Source organism: Solanum verrucosum, unplaced genomic scaffold (assembly GCF_900185275.1).
Source record: "Solanum verrucosum unplaced genomic scaffold, falcon-dt-bn FXZP01000213.1, whole genome shotgun sequence".
Classification (NCBI taxonomy): domain Eukaryota; kingdom Viridiplantae; phylum Streptophyta; class Magnoliopsida; order Solanales; family Solanaceae; genus Solanum; species Solanum verrucosum.
Genome location: NW_026020043.1, coordinates 1 through 24,720, shown reverse-complemented (window position 1 = coordinate 24,720; position 24,720 = coordinate 1). Strand labels below are relative to the sequence as shown.

The 24,720-nt window shown below is 35.4% G+C and overlaps 1 protein-coding gene and 4 pseudogenes across 3 annotated transcripts; 2 read left to right on the top strand and 3 right to left on the bottom strand.

The window, feature by feature from the left end:
* Positions 1-2: 2 nt before the first annotated feature.
* On the bottom strand, positions 3-3,775 carry LOC125821684 (uncharacterized; annotated as a pseudogene).
* Positions 3,776-3,900: 125 nt separating this feature from the next.
* On the top strand, positions 3,901-14,513 carry LOC125821683 (uncharacterized; annotated as a pseudogene).
* Positions 14,514-17,999: 3,486 nt separating this feature from the next.
* On the top strand, positions 18,000-18,915 carry LOC125821682 (uncharacterized; annotated as a pseudogene).
* LOC125821674 (uncharacterized) lies at positions 18,912-20,481 on the bottom strand (annotated as a pseudogene).
* Positions 20,243-22,043, bottom strand: LOC125821678 (early nodulin-75-like). 3 transcript variants are annotated; one of them, XM_049501078.1, is made up of 4 exons: positions 21,955-22,043; positions 21,763-21,847; positions 20,944-21,669; positions 20,243-20,859 (listed from the first exon to the last, which is right to left on the bottom strand). In XM_049501078.1, the coding sequence occupies exons 1-4, from the start codon at positions 21,970-21,972 to the stop codon at positions 20,630-20,632; spliced, it is 1,059 nt and encodes a 352-aa protein (XP_049357035.1). In that variant the 5' UTR covers positions 21,973-22,043; the 3' UTR covers positions 20,243-20,629. The 3 variants fall into 3 exon arrangements, with proteins under 3 accessions (XP_049357035.1, XP_049357033.1, XP_049357034.1); XM_049501076.1 differs by having other exon boundaries at positions 20,243-21,669; XM_049501077.1 differs by having other exon boundaries at positions 20,243-21,669; positions 21,759-21,847; positions 21,955-22,020.
* Positions 22,044-24,720: the final 2,677 nt, after the last annotated feature.

Below are 24,720 nucleotides of genomic sequence, written 5' to 3'. Positions count from 1 at the left end.
TACTACAGCACCACGTTATCAGGCAAGCCATGAGATGGGCATTGAAGCACCAACTTTTTGAATCGCAGCCAAGTTTCATGAATTGGCTCGCCTTCTAGACGCTTGAACCTCTGAATGCTATCTCGAAGAGTCATCATCTACGAGGGAGGGAAAAATTTCACTTGAAATGCTATAACCAACTCCTCCCACGAAGTTATTGATTCACGTGGCAATTCAGCCAGCCACTTGCAAGCTTCTCCCATCAAAGAGAACGGGAACAACCTCAACCGGACCGATTCTTGGGAGATATTCTTGAAGGAGAATGGTCCGCATACATCCACGAAGTTTCTAATGTGCTCATGGGGATCCTCATGAGCCAAACCACTGAAAAGCCCTTTTAGTTGGAGTTGCAACATAATACTCGTGATGTGGAACATTGTGTTCTTTTCTGCCGGAGGCAAGCGAATGGCACCAATAACTCCCATGAGATGGGGTCATTAGCATAAGGATCATTGACATCGTTGAGGTTTCTGATGTCATATTGATGGCCTACTTGGTTGCCATTGCTTCCACTCACACTCATACTTCCTGTTTTATTACACAAACAAGCAAAACAAAACTGAAATTAAGTAAGTAGAACTATAACTAACAAGAACAAAATTCAACTTAGCGAAAAATTCATAAGTAACACCACTCCCTGGCAGCGCCGCCATTTTGATTTCACGTATCAGGACACTACTTCCAGTTCAAGTGCCAACGATTGTGAGTAGTAATATAACCCAACTAGTGAGTTGGGGTCGAGTCCCAAGGGAGTGGTTCGTACTCAAGAATCAATAGAAAAGTATAAATATGCTCAAGTCAATTATAGCTAAACATATTTACAAAGAAAAACATGATAAATTAAGGGTTGAGACAAGTGTCAAATATCAAAAGGGGGGTTTGTAGTCAACAAGCAATTAAAAACAATAAATAATATAAAAATACGAATATGGAGACGGGATTCTTGGGATGTGATAGGATTATGGGCTAAGGTAAACAACCGGATAATTGCATTTAATAGTAAACTTTCTCTCGAACAATTTACCCCGAATCAAATTGGTTTCTCTCGAACACCAATAAGTGGCAATGAAGCATAGCCTTCACTTTAGTCCATTCACTTTCTCGAGCTGAATGTGTGGAAAAGGGTTTAGGGTTCACTCTCTCGAGCTGAACCCATGACAACCCAATACCCACAGTCCATCGATTCAACAATTTTGGTTTTAAAACCTCTCTCTCGAGCAAGCCAAAAAAACGAAGTTAGGATTGTATTTGCAACTACAACCCATTAAATTCAATCACAATTATTGAACAAAATCACTTTTAAACACCAAATAGACTTTCAATTATCAATACCCAGCAGTTAATTCAACCCATAATCACATAATCACACCCCAAGAATTGGGGTTTCAGCTAGACATAGTAAAGAGATAGGAATTGATACCGAAATGCATTTCCATCAACTGGGTACGATTAATATTGTCTTTATAAACGTCTAAGATGAAGAATCTTCAATACCTACTTCCAATTTCTTAGAAATGGAAATCTTCAAAGCTTAGGAAAAATGTCTCTCAAATTCAGTTATCAGTTCTAAACTTCAAAAACTGAATAATAATATGATTCCCTACAAAATCTGATACTAAGCTAAAAATTTAAACAAGTATTTATAGTTGTCAAAAAGTGTGTTGCGAAGATTCAGTCGGCGCAGTTAGTCGGGATCGATGATGCACTCGGTGATCCACCCTTTGGTCATTTGTATCGCCTTTTTTCTTTTGCCTTCAGTATCCTTGAGGTCCTGTAACTTTAGGCGATAAGGCACTGCATTGCGAAACTGTTCGGCGATTCGCCGACTACTCTTTTCTATCGCCGACTTGATTTTCTCCTTCACGGCTTGGCACACTGGAACATTAGGCAAGACTAAGGCCATTCGGTGACTCACCCAATGGTTTAGGCGATCCTCGTGCCTTCTTTTTTTCGTTCTTTCAGCTACCTTGTTCCTTTTTGCTCAATAGTGTCCGTGTTTTGTCCCTAAGTTCAAATACCTTAAATTCATAGATATATATCAGTTATTGAGACAAAATATGCATTCGAGACACTAATTTTTTTCAAACTAAGCCCAAAATGAGTCCAAATCGTGGACTCATCAGGCCTTACCTTACTAATCCTAATGAAGAACCTAACTTCTGCTACCTAACAAGCATGAAGAAAACAAGAGCTAGAGAGAAATAAGTATTTCTGATCATCACAGAGTTTGTAATACACTCCATGATGATATTACAATTGAGGATGCTTAAATAACGTAAAAATATGTCAATCAAGAAGAAAGTTGAGTTACCAGCTTCAAACTTTCTATTACAAAAGCATGAATTAAAAAAGATTGATTGCCCATCAAAAGTAACTTGAAGTATTTTTCTCTTGTCTTCTTCTTCAAACCTATCCAACAATACTTGATGATTCATACCTTCTTTGTGGATTTATTGTACTATCAAATGGTTTTACTTTGCCTGTCGCATCAGTAGGTGCCTTGGAACAAACTCCTCAGTCATTTTACCGTCCCAACTATGTTGTCTTCCATGTGTCTTCTTTTTGCTTTAGTTTCTTCCACTTGTTTGTTGCCTACATGATATATCTCCTTCCCTACCCACTCTATCAAAGCATATGTCCAGCATATTGTCTTCCTTATCTTTATCAAGAGAATCCTCACCCAAATCCACTCCATCTTCATCAAGAGAATCCTCACCCAAACCAATTATATTTGACACTAAGGCCCTTGACTCATTCTTCTTTGCAAGCACACATTTAGGCACAAATACGGGAGCTTCTGGACTTAATTTGTTATTCAAAGAAGGTGGTGAGACTTGTTTTTCTTGGATAAAATCGTTGTCATTCTCTGTTAACCTTACTTGCTTTCCAGTAGTCTTCAATAAAGCATCAAAGTTATTCGAACATAATAGGTCTCTTGAGGCATTACTAGTATCTTGCCTCTTCTCACTATCATAAAAATTCACAGTCGGACCCTTTTCACTACATGGAGAATTATTTTGACTAGTCGGGGAAAGGATCCGACTACTAGTTGATTTTTTGTGTGCAACTAGTGTCCAGTTTTTAGTTGGATTCTCGTTCTCAACTTGCAAAACATGCTGCCCAGAATTTTCAGCATCTTCAACATCAGATGTATCCATTAGTTTTTGTCTTGAATCTATTGATTTTTACCCTGAACCAACTCACGGCGCATCAACCCCAACTCTTGGTGTTCCCTCTGCGTTTTACGTTGCATTAGACATCAAATTCAGCCCAACTTCTTTTGATTGCACCTCATTAGTAGCAGCCTGTTGGTTATCGCAATCACCTTTGTTTTTGGTAGTTGTTTGAACACCAATAATAATTGTATCAACATCCATTGAGTCTACACGATTTTGCTCGGAAGTGGAAGCAACCAATTGTCGATCTAAAGAAGTAGCTTACTTTGATCGACATCTACAATCTTTTCTTTTTCATTTAATATTTCTCTCACCTCGCCTTGATACTTTTCACTATCGGTAGTACCTTTTAAAGAAACTTCAATGGTATCATCAATTTGTTTGTTATTTTGATTTCTTTTCAAGATCAAACGATAACTATCTTCATCATGACCTTGGTCCTTACAATAATTGTAATACAAAGGTAGATTATCATATACAATCTCCTGAAAAACCTCGATCAACTTACCAGATTTTCCATCCACAAACTGCAACCTTATACGATTTGGAAGCTTTTCCATTAGATCAAGTATAACCTTGACCCTAGTAGTGCTAGGTCTTGACTTGATTTGAGTAGCTTTATCTATAGCTATTGGTTTTCCAACTGCTGATGTTATAGACAACAGAGACTTCTTTGCAAACAAATATGGAGATAACTTCGGTAAAGAAATCCAAACCACAGCTAACGGCGTTTCCTCCTTCGGGTTATATCCAATGGACCATGGAAAAACCCTATATTGGTGCTCCTCTCCATTGTAGAGAAAATAATTAACTGAGCGAGATAAAGCTAGTACATAATATGCATATTGATCAAACCTCAACAAAAAATTTCTTGGAGCACGTAAGCCAATTAAACAATTGTCCTTGGTACCAAGATGTTTCGGTAAAATTGACCTTAATACCTTCAAATCTAGCACACCATGGGATAATTTAAACACCACTTCTTGATGTAATCCCTCTTCGATAATAAAGTATTGCCTTTCCTCCATTGAAAACGTGATCGTAGGTTCTCCATGAATTATTTTGATTGATTTTACGATTATTTTTTAGTTAATTAAGGCAGATTGTTTAGGATCTATAGTATTGGAATTGAAAAGGGTGGCGTATGTGGTGGTTTGGGGTGGTGGGCCGGGCTGGACAGCCTCGAAAGGAGGCCGTCCAGTGGCCGTAGCAGCCATGATAGTTGTGCAGCTGCTGCCTATGTAGGAGAGACCAGAAACCCTAGGTCGGCAAATTTTCCGTCGAAAGTTCCTAGCACTCTGTAATCAAATTTTAGTTTCCGGCTATTCAACTTTTACTTTTAGGAAAAAATAATTAATGTTATAATATTTGCCTCCAAAAGTTAGTGAAATTGACTCTTGATGAGGGAAAAGTGTCAAACAAAAACTGTATCTTTCAGCATTACCTCGAGTGTGAGAGAGGGTGGCAAGAGGAGAAGTTATCATAAATTTAGCTTACACCTAACAACATAGAATTTGGGGAAGGAAAGTTATGAACTTTGTTTCATGCATGTATATGTTCTGCCTTTAAGTTCTTTTTTTTTTCATTTTGTATGATGTTGTTCACCGTAAAATGGGACAATTGAATTTCTAAGGGTGGTTTAAAAGCATAAGGATAAAATTGACCTTATAATAAAATAGATGACAACAACAGAATGATAAATGAGTGCAAGAACAATAATAAATAGCTGAACGTAGAATCTAGATTATGAGCTTGTGTTGTTACTTAGGAACAAAGTAGCTCAAGTAAACTTGAGAAAAAAAAAAAGCTTTATAGTTTAAGCTTATGAAAAACTAGTTTTTCGACACGTGTGTTGCACGTGATAATCAATTTAGAAAATTTAAGCAAAGATTTGAATTATAAGCTTTGCACAATAGATATTTAGAAACATATTTCTACATCACAAGAGAAATTGTTAATAAAAACAAATAAATCTAGACTACAATAAAAATTAAACTAATACAAACTTCAACTGGCGTTATTACAAGTTATATAAATCTTTCTTCATCGAAAATAATTAAATATTAAGAAATAATAAATCAATAAAACAAAAGGGTAATGTTTATATACTAATAATTATTTTGAAGCAAACAACCTGACAATCTAAATCACATAAGTAGCATTGAAAAATAAAGTCATTCTTTTGTCTTGAGCAGCAAAAAACAAATCATTCTCTAACTCTTGAGAAGTTCAATAATTTTTAAAAAAGATATTAAGAAGCATATAGCTACATCACAAGAGAAATTGTTAACAAAAAAAAATGAATTTAGACTACATCATGTTAACTTCATATATTGGAACATTACATACTATTGTATATACTAAGCAAAAAAATAACTATTATATCATCAAAATTATTTTCCTCTAGTACTCGAGGTTAATGAATATTTGTTCTTACGATAGAACAATTTACTTCATCAGAATAGTGGTACCTCATATTCCGCTAAACTTCAAACTCACTCAACGACAATAAAATCACAACAAAGTGTAGCATGAACAAACATTTTTTGTGTCTTATCCGAAAAGTCATGACCTTTACAAGAAGTCACAACCCTTTGGAAAAGTCACAACTTATTAAAAAAGTCACAACTATTTGGAAAAGACACAACTTATCTAAAAAGTCACAACCTAAGTTCGGGATATATGAATTTATACTACAATAAAAATTGAACTAATAAAAACACCAACTGGCGTTATTATAAGTCAGATGGACTTTTATTTCATTAAAAATATTGAAATATTAAGAAATAGTAAATCAATAAAACAAAAAAGCAATGTTTATATAGTAATAGTTATTTTGAAGCAAACTTCGTGGCAATCTAAATCACATAAGTAGCATTGATAAATAATTTCATTCTCTTGTCTTGGGCACCGGAAAAACAAATCGTGACAATTCTCTAATTCTTGAGAGGTTGAATAATTTTGAAAAAAGATATCCAGAAGCATAATATATATCAAAAGAGAAATTGTTAACAAAAGCAAATGAATTTAGACTACAATAAAAATTAAACTATTACAAACTTCAACTGGCATTATTACAAGTCATATAAAGTTTTCTTCATCGAAAATACTTAAATATTAAGAAATAGTAATTCAATAATATAAAAAGGGAAATGTTTATATAGTAATAATTATTTTGAAGCAAACAACCTAACAATCTAAATCACATAAGTAGCATTAATAAATAAAGTCATTCTTTTGTCTTGAGCATCAAAAAACAAATCGTGACAATTCTCTAAATCTTGCGAAGTTTAATAATTTTTAATAAAGATATTCAAAAGCATATAACTACATCACAAGAGAAATTGTTAACAAAAACAAATGAATTTAGAGTACATTATGTTAACTTCATATATTGGAACATTACATACTACTGTATATACTAAGAAAAAAATTAATATTATATCATCAGAATTATTTTCCTCAAGTACCCGAGGTTAAGGAATGTACCCTCTTACGATAGAACAATTTACTTCATCAGAATAGTGGTACCTCATATTCCGCTAAACTTCGAACTCACTCAGCGACAATAAATCACACGAAATTTTTTAAAATGCAAGTAGAAAAAAAAGAGTAGAAGATAAAAAAAAAATTGTGGCTGAAAAATGAGAGGAAACCCCTCTATTTATAGTTAACAAAGGGTAGTATGAGCAAATATTTTTTGTGTCTTATCTGAAAATTCATGACCTTTCCAAGAAGTCATAACCCTTTGGAAATGTCACAACTTATTAAGAAAGTCGCAACTATTTGAAAAAGTCACAACTCTTTGGAAAAGTCATAACTCATCGAAAAATCACAACCCTTTGAAAAAAGTCACAACTTATCAGAAAAGTAACAACTCATCGAAAAAGTCACAACCTAAGTTAGGGATATTATAGTAATTTAACATTCCATTTAGGAGTTCATGCTTTTAAGGTAATATAGATATAGATAGATTGTAAGTATTGAGTGTTAATCAGGAATTGTGGAACCCATATTATAAATGACTAGGTGAATATTTATAGAGAAACCCTAGGGTTCAATTATAAAAATCGGGTTACTTGAATAAACAAGAAAAAATGTAAAAGGGAAAATACAAGGATTAAAGATAAGAATTGAAAGATATGTAAAATTCGAGAATAAAATTCACAAATTTCAAAATGAAGCGCTAAGAAATTGAATTATCTTAGTATTCAAAATTAGCGGACTAAAACTAATTATGATACTAATAAAGTCAATTCAAGAACTTAGATAAAAAGTGATGTTGACCCCTATTACGAAGAAATTAGAGACAACGATTAATATAAGACTTATTACCTTCTTTAATTACTTTAATAGAAACAAAGATACAAAGTTGAGAATTTAACTTACCTTTAAAGAATCGTTTCTTATAATGTTGTAAGATAAATTCATAGTCACCATACACAAAAGTGTAAAGAAGAGAAACCTTTCAAATAATATTAATCATGTATTTTGAAAAAAAAAAATGTATCCCTAAATATAGGAAAAACCTATTCCAGATAGCATGAGATTCAAATCCTTTTTTTAATTACAAAACTTTTAAACTAGGAAGAATATATAAAAAATAAATATCAAATTTCTTCCTAAAATTAGCTAACAGGAATAAGGAGAAAATTGGCAAATTTGCACCCAAAGCCCACATGAGTCATGACTTCATCTTATATTTGGGCTCTATATTGTTGTGATTTTCAGCCATTGTTGGGTGAGAATTCAACACACTTTGGGCTGAAATTCCGCGCTCCGACAATCTGACCCCTGAATGATATTACCATGATTCTGCTGATAGTGTTGCTTTTGGCTCTGTGGCCTGTATTGGTTTTGGTTTGGTATCCACCCCATGAGAAATTTGGGTAGTTCCTCCAATCGAGTTGATGTTGTTCCTGAAATTTTGGTTTGTTGTACCTCTACTTGTGTTTCCCACAAAATATATGGATTCTGGGTTAGCTCCACACATATTTGCTGAATTATCACCTCCACAGACTTCGCTGAACAACTAAGATTGTTGAACTGACTGCACTTGAGCTTGCACCTGCACTTGATATTTGTAGCTATCCCATGTTCTTGGCCTCAGCATAAATAAGATCACCTCCTCTATCCCATGATATAGTATTTGTAAGTTTTGAAAATTCATCTTCAAATATATGTTTGACCGTGAAATTTGATTAGATTTTGAAAATATCGTCTTCAAATATTTTCAAGTTCCCAAAAATTAGGTCAAAAGAGTGTTAGAATTTTTGAAACTTCCGTTCACAAAACCTCAATTTGAAAAACTCAAATTTTAAATTTCAACTTTGAAATCCATGACTAAACAAGAATTAGGTACATAAATAAAACACAACCCCTCCGGCCCTCCCCCAACCACACGCACAAACCAAAATATAAATATAAAAATTTGAAGCCACATTATTTCAGAGCGCAAGTATAAAACTTTGCTATTTCTCTTTTCAGCGGCCACCCTCATTTTCCACCGTCCAACATGCCACCACAAGCCAAAGTTCTTAACCTAAGCTTCATTTCAACAATGGGAACATCAAATATTAGGGACATCTTGAGTTGTTTCAATCCCTCTTTGGAATTCTTTGCTATCAGTTCCGGTGATGGCCGAGTCAAGTTAATATTTTTCCCTCAATTGAATTTTCACTCGTATTAATTAATTCGTTTCGCCATTTTTTCGTATGTGAATAATTGTAGTGAATTATACTTTTCGTATAGTTTCCGGCTATTCAACTTTTACTTTTAGGAAAAAAGAATTAATGTTGTCATATTTACCTCCAAAAGTTAGTGAAATTGATTGTTGATGAGGGAAAAGTGTCAAACAAAAACCGTATCTTTCAGCATTACCTCGAGTGTGAGAGAGGGCGGCGAGGGGAGAAGTTATCATAAATTTAGTTTACACCTAACAACTTAGAATTTGGGGAAGGAAAGTTATGAACTTTGTTTCATGCATGTATATGTTGTGCATTTTAGTTCTTCTTTTTTTCATTTTGTATGATTTTCTTTATCGTAAAATGGGACAATTGAATTTCTAAGGGTTTTTTAAAGGCATACGGATAAAATTGGCCTTATAATTAAATAGATGACAATAACGGAACGATAAATGATTGCAAGAACAATAATAAATAGCTGAACGTAGAATCTAGATTATGAGCTTGTGTTGTTGCTTAGGAACAAAGTAGCTCAAGTAAACTTGAGAACAAAAAGCTTTATAGTTTAAGCTTATGAAAAATTGTAAGTATTGAGTGTTAATCAGGAATTGTGGAACCCATATTATAAATGACTAGGTGAATATTTATAGAGAAACCCTAGGGTTCAATTATAAAAATTGGGTTACTTGAATAAACAAGAAAAAAATGTAAAAGGGAAAATACAAAGATTAAAGAAAAGAATTGAAAAGGGAAAATACAATTGAATTTCTAAGGGTGGTTTAAAACCATACGGATAAAATTTATCTTATAATAAAATAGATGAAAACAACGGAACGATAAATGAGTGCAAGAACAATAATAAATAGTTGAACGTAGAATCTAGATTATGAGCCTGAGTTGTTTCTTAGAAACAATGTAACTTAAGTAAACTTGAGAACAAAAAGCTTTATAGTTTAAACTTATGAAAAATTGTAAGTAATGAGTGTTAATCAGGAATTGTGGAACCAATATTATAAATGACTAGGTGAATATTTATAGAGAAACCCTAGGGTTCAATTATAAAAATTGGGTTACTTGAATAAACAAGAAAAGAATGTAAAAGAGAATATACAAAGATTAAAGATAAGAATCGAAAAGGGAAAATACAAAGATTAAAGATAAGAATTGAAAGATATGTAAAATTTCAGAATAAAATTCTCAAATTTCAAAATGAAGTGTAAAGAACTTAAATTATTTTAGTATTCAAAATTAGAGGACTAAAACTAATTATGATACTAATAAAGTCAATTCAAGAACTTAGATCAAAAGTGATGTAGACCCCTATTTCAAAGAAATTAGAGACAACAATTAATACAAGACTAATTACCTTCTTTAATTACTTTAATAGAAACAAAGATATAAAGTTAAAAATTTAACTTACCTTTAAAGAATCGTTTCTTATAATGTTGTAAGATAAATTCATAGTCACCATACACAAAAGTGTAAAGGAGGGAAACCCCTCAAATAATATTAATCGTGTCTTTTGAAAATAACAAAATCAACCCCTACATATAGGAGAAACCTACTCTAGATAGCATGAGATTCAAATCCTTCTTTTAATTAGAAAACTTTTAAACTAGGAAACTTCAAACTAGGAAAAATATATTTTAAAAAAATATCAAACTTCTTCCTAAAATTAGCTAACAGGAATAAGGAGAAAATTGGCAAATTTGCACCCAAAGCCCACATGAGTCATGACCTCATCTTATATTTGGGCTCTATATTATTGTGATTTTCAGCCATTGTTGGGCGAGAATTCAACACACTTTGGGCTGAAATTCTGCACTCCGACAATCTAACCCCTGAATGATATTACCCTGATTCTGCTGATAGTGTTGTTTTTGGCCCTGTGGCCTGTATTTGTTTTGATTTGGTATCCACCCCATGAGAAATTTAGGTGGTTCCTCTAATCGAGCTGATGTTGTTCATGAAATTTTGGTTTTCTGTACCTCTACTTGCGTTTCCCACAAAAATGTACGGATTCTAGGTTATCTCCACGCATATTTGTTGAATTATCACCTCCACAGACTTCGCAGAACAACTGAGATTGTTGAACTGACTGCACTTGAGCTTGCACCTGCGCTTGAAGGGAATGCCATCTTTCTTCACATGGTTCATTCATTTAAACGGCTGGTGCTGATGGACTGGTTAGCAAAATTGATTCCATGTCGGGGAACTTACTGCACAAGTTTAAAGCTTCCACTTAAGCAATATCATCTTTATCCATTTCATCAGGTTTATATCTATACATGTTCATTGTCTTCAATGATGGCTACATTTTGAGAATCTTGCATTTAGTCAATCTGGATTAGTAACTGAACGATTGACATCTTTGACCCCTTATGTAGTTTCTATAATGCAAAATGGGTACTCCCAACAATGTTACCAGATCCCCTTTGCTAAGAGTTAGCAAGATTCTTCTCATGTCATATTTTATCACTATATGTTCTGAATACATTTCATTGTGCTGCTCCATTTGTGTCCTATTCACCCTCTACGTTGTGTTAGCGTTCCTGTAGTGGTTTTCTCCTTATAGCAACCGACATTCTATGCTTAATTTGTTTCTGCTGAAACTGGTTCCTCTTGAGGGTTTCTGTCTAGCCAGATGGGAAAATATTAGCACCAACAACTTCTCACTTGAAGATTTTCTCTTGCTTGGATGACAAAAAGCTCCAAAATTTCAAGCCACCCTGTGAGTGTTACTATGTTTCTTAGACTCTCCAAAAAGTTGCCACACCTGTGTAGGATCCTCCAATGATGCACTACTTCCGGAGGATCTAACTCACACCTGTCAACATTTTTAAGAGTCCTAGAAACAGAAGAGTGGTACACATCTTTTGTTCTATTTTTGTATGCTTTCCTTTTTGATGCATTTACTTCTTGATTAAGTGAAGTCAACACAACTGCAGAAGACTTCTATTTAGCCATTCTTGTGAGTTGTGAGTCATCTTATTTCTTTTCTCCTGTTTTATTAGGGAGGTGTTTGTGTATGGTTTTCTCTGAAGATGGGAGACATGTTCTTTCTTTTGTTGTTAGTGACCGACATGTAGCAGTTTGGAAGTTAGATGGTAGCGAAAAGAAATCAGCACACTGGTTTCTTGCAATGGATCACCCAGTTGTCTTTTTGGATTGTTACAACATTAAAATTTGAGATGAAAATGATGCGAGTTTTGGTGTTTTGTCCATTTCAGAAATTGGTGTTTGCTACTTATGGCATGGAAAGAGTTTTAAGAAATTTCACAATTCAAAGCCAATAAAAATATATGCATCTTTAGATGAGAAAATACTGAAGAAACAGAAAGAAGCCACACATAAAGTTTTTCAGCAAAATTGCAATCAATCGGCCCGTCTGGTTGCTGTCATATGTTTGTTGCATATGGAATGTTGATAAAAAACCATCATTAGAAAAGTTATAGAGCAGCCTGGGGCAGATATCAGATTAAAAAGTTCACTTGATGGGATCCTTCTACCCTTCAGTCAATCTCGCAAATCTAAACAAGTATCCAACACTCAGAGTCACGGGTAACATTCTCTCCTCCTTTGCGTTTTCCTACCCTATCTTGTATAATTTATATGTAGAAACATGAGATTGTTAAATCCCGTATTTGACAATCAAATTGTTGTTCCAAATATGTATAAATTGCTATTGACAAATTTGGCATGGTGATGTAAATGTTTCTGAAATCTTCTGTCATATCAGAAAATTTTCTATCACCTCCCAAATTTTAATGCATTTTCACTTCTTTCCACATGGCTAATTTCTACCTGGTACTCCCACCCTAACTTATTTTCTCTGTATTATAAGTGTTACAAAATCTGAATATTAATGATATAGATAATATAGCTGAATTTTAGGGATTTGAATATTTAGTCATCATAGTTAGTTTGTTCTCTTCTTGTATTTATATCCTTGTTCTCTTTGAGTAATATAGAAATTATTCTTCATACCTTATGAATGACATGGTATCATAGCCAAGTTAAGGTTTCGTTTCTTTTCTTCTTTTTTTCTCTACTTTGGGTCACTCATCCATGAGTTACCAGTTTCCCTCACCTTCGGCAAAGGGCGAAGATCTTTTAGATATTTTTTTTCTTTTGTAGACTGGATCTCGATTATTTTGCAATCTTATTTGGCATCTGTGCAGATCTGCAATTTCTTAATTGCAACATCAGTTTACTCTATTCACTCTTCCAGTTGTTGTGTTAGATCCACTGCTGCTCCAATCCCTATTTGTCTCTGTTGCTTCAATATTTTGTACCAAGGCTGCTTAGATTTTTTGTTTATCTATTTCTGGTTGGGTTTGTTGGTTTCAATTGTTTTCCAGCGTTTGGAGTTGTTTAATTTGGAAGCGCTATGTGGGAAAGCTCTCTGTGAGAGTTTATTTGGTTTGGGAATTGATATTACTATATTTTGTGTTTAAATCACTATTCAAGCCTTGTCATGGTCCGTATGAAATTTTATTATTTTCAATTGTCTTCGATAAAAATAGGCTCAATCCATTGAATTCATGTCTTCAAGAGTAACATTAGCTTCACCTCACAAACACACAAAAGTGTCAACTCTCAGAACACCACCTTTCTACCAACCCAAAAATCAATTTTTGATCCATCTGGACTCTATACACTGAACTCTTGACAGCTCCGTAAATTCTTGCAGCTTTCCATACAGGGTGATCGATAGCCTCCATTGTTTCAACCCATTCTTTCCATTTCATTTAAAGTCTCCTTACATGGTTGCAATTGATGGAGGGGTCAACAAATGAAATGGAAAGAATGGGCTGAAACGATGGAGGCTATCCATCACCCTAAATGGAAAGCTGTAGAATTTACGGAGGTCTCAAGAGCTCAGTGTATAGAGTCTAGACGAATCCAAATTTGATTTTTGGGTTGGTTGAAAGGTGGTGTTCTGAGACTAACATTTTTGTGTTTCTGTGGGGTGAAGCTACTATTACTCTTGAAGACATGAATTCAATGGATTGATCCTATAGGTCCCTTTCTGCATTCACTATGCACATCTATACAATTTTATGCCATATTAATTACTAAAGAAAAATTGTCCTAAAGCTTCAGATAATAGTCGTCCTGTGCCATTATGTTGTTTTATATCTATTCTTCCCCCTTTGCGTAATCTTTTAGCTCCAAATTTTGTATGATTTGGGTGTTTATTTGATATGCATAGCTATAAGTGATGTTTGAGATGTTTCAACATATTTTTCTTACTGAGACAATGTCATGTAGTTACATTTGATAAATTGGAGTGCAACTTGTTTACTTTTTCGATCATCTATTTCTTTTGGAAGGAAGGAAAAATTGTTATTTGCTTTAACATTTTAAAGGTTAAGAATCATAAAGATTTGAGGCAATTTTTTTTCTGTGAGGACAGTCTGTACCATCATAAAATATGATGGCAATTTGCATTGTGATACTAGTGTGTCCTAACATTTCTTTTTTGCATTGAACAGTTACCACCCTCGATCGTGCAAATGTTGAGGGGGCTTCACTTCCCTTGCCTAAGATTCTTGATCAGGTTGATGTCAAGACAGAAATTAAGTCCAATGTGCACAATGGTATCACTTAACATTGGCCCAAACTTTGTGATCACTTGGTTTTGTTGGCACACTGTTCTTTTGTGTCTGTAGTCTGTACTATATCCAACACCTTGTTTTTGAACTTGTGGTGGTTGCTTATTTTGATTGCAAGACAATTTGTCATTTCCCTAAGAAGAAGAATCTTATAGGTTAGAACTACAAATAAAACTAGTTACTCCATGCTGGATTTGTTCCTAGATTAAAGAAAACTGTAATTTGAGATTCTCTGTTGCTATCAGATCCTTGCTATATTGGGGCTAATCGTCATTTTTGGAGCTTGTGATCCATGCTTTGACACTAGTACATCCTTTTTAATCGGTGCTCTGACTCTAGTGCTTTTGTGTTGAATGTTATATTTTTCATCTCAAATGTGTGAAGGAACTTTCTTCACTTCTCATCGCTACTTTACTACTAGTGAAAGTGCAAATTACGTGACCAGATGAGAATTCATTAGAAATCTGGAGTTCACTATCACTAGTTATTGTTCTCTTGTCAAGAGAGAGGAAATCTGGTCACGAGTTGAAAAACAAAAGTCTGTTTCCCAAAAATTGTGCACCATGACTTCGTAATGCCTAGGTGAAAGTCCTTGGGTTTATAGGTCTGGTTGTACAAATTCCACCCATTCGGGGTCTTTAACAGGTTGATTTATATAGTGTTCTAGGAGTAGGAGCTCGGATGGAACAATACCAAATAGGGTATGAAATAGATTCCCATCAAAGATGTGATGGTAGATCTTATATACAAAACTCTAGATCGAGCCTGAGATCTTTTTGGAAAGGGGAAGATCTAAGATAGGCGACCAACCTTCTGGAGAGAGCAATGTGCATAGACCAGGTGAGTAGTGATGCAACTTCGTGGACCACTTGTCGGGCATGATAGGTGGTGGTATCATACCCTTCTCAAAGGAACCGTACATAACACTCTCGCTTCATACAACTTCATTTTGGAAGTAGGTCTTTCCCTTTCCTTTGACCAATGGGTCCTCAAACCTTTATGATTTCATGCCGAACCGCGCGTCCATCTTTGAACTTCCCATTATATGAGATCCATGCCTCACTATTTCCATTTTGTAGGTCACGCCCTAACCCCGTTAGAAAGAAGAGTTGGCTAGCTACCAACATATCTTTTACATCACCGAACACCCGTGGTCGTCCGTCTTCGGTTTGCCGGTCAATAAGATCTCTGAGATCGACCAGCTAGCTGGGCTGGTTTGGCTATTCTATTTTATTAAAAAGGAGTCAATTGTCTGCATGAGTCACCTTCTTCTAGGCTTTTCTAGACGGTACATCGTTTTCGTTTAATTATATATAGGCCGGAGTTTACAGATTATTAGATTTTAACTTTTCTATGTTTATTCTTTTCTCTCCAAAACACTGTTAGAATAGGAACAAGAGCAAGAATAGTCCTACTTGGGAAAGGATTACTATATAGAATTTTATTTGGCATCCAAGGGTATGGCCTAGTGGTCAATAAAGTGGTTGAGAACCCTAGGTTGGTTGAAAGAGTTACCTAATACCTGTTGTTGGTGGAAGGTAGAAGGTATCCTGTGCAATTAGTTGAGATGCACGAAAGCTAGTCTGAACACCACGGTTATAAAAAAAATATAGAACCCTACTGGAAAAGGATTGTAATGTAGTGTCCTAGTTGGAAAAGGAATCTAATGTAGTATCTATAAATAGGGTCTTAATGTAATAATATAGATACACAATTCAATAATATTTTACTCCAATATTTCTCACATTGTAACGAACATTCTATGATTCTGGTAGAGAATCAAAGAGCTTTCGCTGCTGGCAGGCGGTGGCGGCTATGAACAATATATGTCACCCATTTGGCCAATGGTTATGTAAACAAAAGTAAGGCCAAAGATAAATGCATGAACCCCATTTTTAGGGGAAGAAAACTTAGCCAGACAAATCACCATGCGTCAATTTCTGGTGACTTTCTAGGGTAGGTTTCTTGTTTATGCTATGTGGACTACTCATTTGCATCAGCCTGGCATCCTGATGGCCTAACATTTGTAACTCAGAACTAAGATAAATCATGCGGTATATAGGATATTCGAAACTTGTCCAACTAAGTCACTCTTTTGAAGGGTAACCTTGGAGCTATTCGGTCAATCCGCTACACGTCTGATGGCAGATTTATGGGTATGGCAGAGCCTGTAGAATTTTTCCATATTTTTTTATGTAAAATGTGGATTTGAGGTGGACAAGAAATTGATTTCTTCGATGAGATATCAAGAGTGTCTTTTAGTACTAATATAGAGTCCCTTATCATTGGCGTGTGGAATCGCCCACTTAGTATCCTCCTTGAGTTTGGGCAACGACACAACTACTCATGCTTTGATTTAATAATGTGAGCACTCTAAAGGTAGAAATGGATTATATTTAGGTTCATATTTGTTTTATCGTGCTATTTGTAAGCTAGACGATCTCTGGTCATTTGAACGATAAAATTGAGTGTGGTCTCCTTTATAGCAAAAACCTCTTACTTGCAAATGGATTAGTATATAAAATCCTACATGGCACCCAAGGGTGTGGCCTAGTGGTCAATGAAGTGGTTGAGAACCCTAGGTCTCAAGTTCAAAACTTAGCAGAGACAAATACACTAGGTGATTCTTCCCATTTGTCCGAGCCCTGGTACATAGAGTTACTTGATACCTGTTGTTGGGGGGAGGTGGTAGGTATCCCGTGGATTTGGTCAAAGTTCTAGAAAGAGGGTCGGAACATAACAGTCATAAAATAAAAATAAAAATATAAAATCGTACTTGGAAAAGTATTGTACTGTAGTGTCCTAGTTGAGAAAAGAGTCTAATGTAACATTTATCTATAAATAAGGTCTTAATGTAATAATGTAGGTATACAATTCAATAATATTTTCTCCAATATTTCTCATATTATATCAGAGCTTCTACGATCCTGGTAGAGAATCAAAGAGCTTGCGTTGCTGACAAGCGGCTATGACCAATATATGTCGCTCATCTGGCTAATGGTTATGTTAACAAAAGTAGAGCCAATGATATCTGCATGAACCCCATATTCAAGGGAAGGAAACCCAGGTAGACAAATCACTGTGCTTCAGTTTTTGCTGACTTTCTAAGATAGGTGCTTGTTTATACTATGATTTCCATATTATACACAAAAAATGTGGACAAATTTTACAAGCTCTATCATACCCATAGATCTGCCAACGTGTAGTGGATTGGCCGAATAGCTCCAAAGTTACCCTTCAAAGTAGTGACTGACTTGGACAAGCTCTAAATATTCCATATTTTGCACGCTTTATCTTGGTTCCCAATTGCAAATGTAAGGCGATTAGGATGCCACGCTGATGCAAATGATTAGTACACATGTCCACACAAAAGAGAAACAACCTTTCCATTCTTGGAGTCAACCAAAAAACCTATCGTGATCCACGGGCAAAAAAAAGGCATCCTAAATTTTCTCCCCAAGATCATTTAGTTGGAGTGTAACATGTCCCATCAACAAGGAGATGATGTTGATTACGTAGTAAATGGATATGAAATGGAAGAACTAGATGATTTTATAGATGAGTTCCAAGGCATAGACTTGGGTGGCTTTGATTCGGATGTAGGTGAGTTGCAAGGCATAAACTTGGATGACTTTGATTTGGATGTAGATGAGTTCCTAAGCGTAGACTTAGGTGGCTTTGATTCAGATGCAGATGAGTTGTTGATGTAAGATATTTTGGTTGTTGATGTAAGGAAGGGCAAAGATATTCAAGGGATCCATTGGGAAAGGGTTACCACAACCAAAGAGACAACTAGGCAAAGAAAATTACAATGCTATCAGAACTATGAAAATACTCCTCAATCTGGTGAGACATCAGAAAAGGAGTGCAAAACTATAAAGAAATACGGTTTATAATATGATTTCAGATGGAATGCATGACCCATCACAACAACATTATCTCTCCCCAACTGAGGAATTTGGTCTGAGCATCTTCAAACATTGATGTGTACCTGATGTCTCTTTTTTCAGTCATTCATTGGTCATCATTGACCTGTGCAAAAACTGAAACTGTCAATTTATCTGAGCATGTAGCATCACTTGAGAAACATCCTAAAAATCTTTCAGAGGGATTTATGGAGACCCAAGTAAACACCTTTGCTGTGGCAGATAAGTTGCTTGTTGCTTGTGGATTGCAAGGGGAGTTAATCATCAAGTATTTAGATAAGCCTAGAGTTTCCTTTTGTTCTCGGCCGACATATGACAATGATGCCATTGCCACTGCTATCGAGATCACTAATACTATCAGTGGTGCAATTTTATAGCTTCAAATAATGATTCTGGAGTTAGAGATTTTGATTTTGAGAAATTTCAACTATCTAACCAATTCCAATTTCCCTGGCCAGTGATGCCATCCTAGAGTTCGAGATTGCCATCAGGGCTGAGTGATGTATAATTCACTGGCTAGGGAAAATGGAAATGGTTAGATAGTTGAAATTTCTCTAACTCCAGAATCATAATTTGAAGCTATAAAATAAAGTGCACCACTGGCATTGTCGTTGACTCAATAGTAGTGGTAATGTCATCATCGGCATACGTCGGCGAGAACAAAAGAAAACTCCAAGCTTATCTAAATACTTGACGATAAGTTCTCCGTGTAATCCACTAGTAACAAGCAACTTATCTTACACAACAAGACTGCTAACTCGGGTCTCCATAAATCCCTCTGAAAGGCTTTCACGATGTTTCTCGAGTGGCACTACATGCCTTGATGAATTGAGATTTTAAGTTTTCGCACAGGCCAATGAATGATAGAAAAATGAGATATCAGGTGCACATCATGATTAGAAAGTGCCCAAACCAAATTCCTCAGCTAGGGTAAGAGAACGTTGATGTAACCGATCTTGCATTTCATCTGAAATCATAGTATAAACCGTTTTTGTTTGTGGTTTTGCACTCCTTTTCTGATATCTCACTAGATTGAGGAATATTTTCATAGTTATGATAGGGTTGTAGTTTTCTTTGCCTACTCCCTGGTTGTGGTAACCCTTTTCCAAAGGGTCCCTTGAATATCTTTGCCCTTCCTTACATCAACAGCCGAAATATCTTGCATTTTTCTATTCATATAGTCATACTCATCTACATCTGAATCAAAACCACCTAAGTCTACACTTAGGAACTCATCTATATCCAAATCAAAGTCATTCAAGTTTATGCCTTACAACTCATCTACATCTGAATCAAAGCCACCCAAGTCTATGCCTTGGAACTCATCAATAAAATCATCTAGTTCTTTCATTCATATTCATCTGCTATGTAATCAACATCATCTCCTTGTTGATGATATATGTTACACTCCAACTAAATGATCTTAGGGCGAAAATTCATATTAATCCAAGTATCATTTTTACGGGGAAATCTCAGTTTTAACCCCACCTAATTTGTATCATCTGTATGGATTTCTTGCTGCCCTTGTCTGTTCTTAATTGACTCCACATGGAATTATTCCATGGTGCAAGGAATTTTACATCATTGAGAAAATAAGTTGGCATGTGTAAGTTTTAGATGTTTTAGATGAGCAATTTTTTTTTCTCCAAAGAAGGTGCTGTTATCTGGTAATTGCTGTCTGCATTTCCCTGCCTAAAGAAATATGTTCAGAAGGATAAGTAATTGCTCAGATTGCACAAAGCCGATAATAGGTTGAGTCATTCAATGGGAATTAATTTATAAAACTTGTTATGCAAAGATTACAGAAGTACCAAATTCCTTTATTTCTCCATTTCAACTTTCTGTACTTTGGCAGAAAATGATGATTAACTTTCAAGCATAAAGGATGGCTAACGGTAAAGCTGAAGAATAAATTCCAAGAATAAAGTAGATTTATTAGTATTCTTTTTCAGGAAATGAATGCAAGGTGGTATAATTAGCCTTGTAGAGGTGGAGTGGAGGATATATTCCCTTTACCTTTTGAAGTCAAGAATCTCATTTCTCTCAACATTTACAAATGTTTGCTTTATTTTTGTTTATTGAGAGTTACTTTACGAATCATCTGGAATTAGTTAGGCATCTTTCTTTCATACAGGTGAAACAAAAAAATTACTTGCTTCCCTTGGAACCCATTTTGCTCACCCTTCCTATGCTATTGTGCATGCATTTGGATTTTCATCACTAAATACTGAGCTGATTGTTCCATTGCTGTTGTTTCCATAGTGATAGTCCTCAGAGTAATGCTCTGGCCTAGTATATTGTGTGTATCTTGGTGGTGACCTGATGTATTCATATCCAGTCACATAGGGTGATGGCTGATAGCTATTGTAGCTGTGAGTCGCATAAACCGGTGGTTGACCTGGTGGTGGCACCTCAGGTCTGAATTCTGGACCGATAGGACGAGTGTGATTATTTCTGAAACCAGAGTCTCCTTGTGGTTGACCTGGTGGTGGCATCTCAGGTCTGAATTCTGGACCGATAGGACGAGTGTGATTATTTCTGAAACCAGAGTCTCCTTGGGGAGGCTCATGGATCATGCTCTGGCCATAGTGATATCTGTAACTATGGTCCCTAGGAGGCTCATAGCTCATGCTCTGACCATAGTTGTATCTGTTGTAGGCATGGTCCCTGGATGCCTCTTGGCTCATACTCTGACCATAGTTGTATCTGCTGAAACGATGGTCCCGGGGTGGCTCATGGATCACATTCTGACCATAGTTGTATCGGTAGCCGTGATCCCTAGGTGGCTCAGGACTACTCATTCCCTGGCTAAAGTTGTATCTGTAACCATAGTCTGGTGGATAGTGGTAAATTACATGAACCTCTTCAACATCTCTTGGTTTAGAGGGTTGGCCTGATTTGGTTTTGGCGTTGTCAGCAACCTCATGTGTTTGTTTCTCCTCTGCTGGTTGATTTTCTTGTGTTGGTGGATCTTTTGGCGGTTCGTGGGGTGGCTCTTCAGCTGGTGGAGCTTCTGTTGGAGGATTGCTGGATTCAGGGGTGGGTGCTTCACTCTCAGCTGGTTCAGCTTCCTCTGGCTCTGTTGGAGGGTCTGCTTGTTCTATGTGGGAACAAACAATGGCACTCTTTCTTGTCTTCTTAATCGCCTTCACTATTTTCTCAGGATCTGCCGATCCTACTATAGTAATCTTTTGCTGAGGAAAATCTATATAAAGATCATGAATTCCTGTAGAAATACGCATAGACTATCATAACATGTTCAAGAGGAGATCAAGAAAGAATTAGCACTGAATTAGTACTTTATGCATCACTTACTCACCATGGACGCTATGTAGAGCCTTCTTGATCTTTTGCACACAACCATTGCAGTCCATTCTCACCTGTATCTCTGTGACTCTAGGTTTCTGCATGAAAAAGCATAAACATAATTAAAAAAACAATATGCTCCACATGAATATGATGTTCGATTTCTCCAAAGACTTGTTGATATGGAAGTAGAAGCAAGGCTTACCTCCATCTGTTGTGCCATTTCTGGAAAAAGAGGGGAAGAAAGAGAGATGAATGTATAGAGAGATTAAATGTTGAGAATGGAGGGAATCAATATATGGATGGCATCATTTTGTGCATGGAAAGGAATATTTAAAAGGCATGAAGTTGTGGGACAGGAAAAGAATCTCCTTTTCAAGGGAGAGTTTTTGCTTCTTGGTTAACTTTAACAAGTCATAATCATCTATAGCTAAGTGGAAAAAAAGAAAAGAAGTCCCCACCACCAAAAATTTTGCTTATTTCTGGACCTAGACTGTTTTGGTAAGCCAAGGGAATTTTTGCTTTTAAGCACTACATATATATATAACCATATACAATTGCCAGTTTCTTTTTTTAAGTGCTAAGGGATGATTATCTAAAGCCGACCATAGAAAGAAGTATTAAAAAGTTAGAGAAAGTACCACCAAAGGATGGGGTGTAGTAGATGAAGCTGCTACTCTCTTAACCTTAACCAAAGGTCTTGGATTCGAGCCATGAGTATGGAAAAATCCTTGGTAAGGAGTGCTTCTCTCCGAATGGAGCCCTACACGGCGCGAATTCGAAATAGTCAAGCTCCAATGCAGGTACCAGACACTGGGTGGGAAACAAAAAGTTATATCATCACCTAGTGTTTAGGTAATGCTTGATGGTCAAACAATATGAAAGTAACTTTAGAGGTGAAAGAGGGATATCCACACATGAAGAATCCTTTTGTTACAAGTAAAGAACCCTCCAAAAACAATATCAGTCCCCCTCCAAAAAAGAGTCTTTTCTGTTTGTATTGAGCTACTACTCATTGTTGTTCCTCAAAGCATAATCCATCGTCATATATGGTGTAAACTGATTGAGACAAAACGTTCTTATAAAAACTTATGCTCGCCAGCAAAAACAAAGACAAGGAAGGCGTAGTGATCAATGAAATGCTTCCAGGAGTTGAAAATAAGCATAGATCCAAAGATTCGGTTACAACAAATTATTTTAGATGCGGGGTGTGTGGTATGTTCTGCTATTGCTAAATGATTGTCAATACAAAGCACAACATAGAACTATAAAAATGTTCAATTTAAGAAACCCTACTAAATATAACTAGAAGATGTTTATGATATGAACATGCAATTTTCTATGGAAACATCACATCACACTTTTAAAGTAAATGTGTTGCTAGTGAAATTGTTTTCCCATAATATTGTTTGACACGAAACCGTACTAATTTACTAAAGTATTAAATTGAAGTGAGAATATAAATTAGTTAACCGTAATCAAATGAGAAAAATATGTATAAGTGACACATGTATATATTCGTTGTTGATGTAGCAATGATAATAATGTGAACACGGACTGGTTGGGTTGAGTGAGAATATAAATAAAGTAATCATAATCAAGTGAGAATAAATATATATTTATGAAAGACATGTAGTTCATTTTTCTCGTTTTAATTACTAGACTTAAAATTGAATCGTCTGGTAGTTGGATAAGAAATAAATTATTCACAATAGCTGGATAAGAAATAAATTATTCATGTATAAAATTAATATAGTGTTTTAACTTATCCAATTGGAAGCTTGGTGTTGCATTTACTGTGACTGTTGGTTTTAGCAAGGTGTGAATGGGAAATAAGAAGAGAAAATGGAAATGTGGGGGAACCAATTTTGGAGGGAAAATGAAAAGTCATTTCTCCCATATTGGTAGAAGAAAGGAAAATTGTTGTCCTTATATTAGGAAACACTTCCTTTAGTTCTTAAAGGGTTAAAAAGAAGGTGCCCCCTCGCGCAGTCATCGTCGCTCGCTCAGCTTCGGATTAGGCAAATGATTTGATTGATAATATTTTTTGGACAAAATTTATTTAATCAATCTCATTAATTGATTTCTTTTGTCTTATAAATTAATTCAGAATGTTAGTTAATTAACAGAATTAATTTCGCATAATGGAATTTATTTGATTCACATGTAACGGTAAAAACGTTCTGAAGGGACTTGTTCCTTCCGAAAAGGCGTTACTTTTCCCAAAAAAGACGCAACGTTCTGGAAAGACACCATTGTCCGAACAGATGTATTCCTTGCTACAAATGGCTATAAATAAGAGGTCTTTTTCATTTTTCATTGACTGAAAATGTTTCCTCTCTGCATACATTTTCTTACATAAACAAATTGTCGATCGCCTGAGTCTATGTGTGTTCTCGTTACTGTTCTTGCGTTCGCTGAAATTATTGAAGTTTGAGGTACCGCTACTTCTCTAATAGGTTAATCTGTTTTATCTTGGGAGGAATTAATCTGCAACCTTGGGTACTTGAGGGGATTAAATTTCTTAAGAAAACACAGTGGATTTTGTGGACTCGGATTATTATTTCTATCTGTTTCATCTATTTTTTTGTTTCTATTTTGCTAACCTTAATACAGAAAATAACAAGCTTAAGAAATTTAATAGTTTTTGTATTTGAGGTTTTTGGAGATTCAAAACCTTTCTGGTTTTCTACTCCGTTTGAATTTTTAAAATTCATTCGATTAACGATTAAAAGAACATAAAAAATTTATCGTTAAATCAGAAACAGGTTGTGTAAGGATTTATTCTTTACTGTTAGTATTTCACATACTAAAATTGTCTGTCATTTGTGACAGAAAAATGACAAATTCAAGTCAAGTAAATGTTGGAACAGTAAGTGTTGCAACAACATCAGTGAGTGTTGCAACAACATCGGTTGCACACAATCGTTCAAATGTTGCCCTTGCCCCGGCTGAGAAACTTGCAAAGTTT

Bases quoted from the DNA above. Each gene is read 5' to 3' on its own strand.
- LOC125821678 (XM_049501076.1), bottom strand. The intron at 21,670-21,762 runs GTGAGTAAGTGA...GTATTTCTACAG, and splicing joins GGCTCTACATAGCGTCCATG to GAATTCATGATCTTTATATA.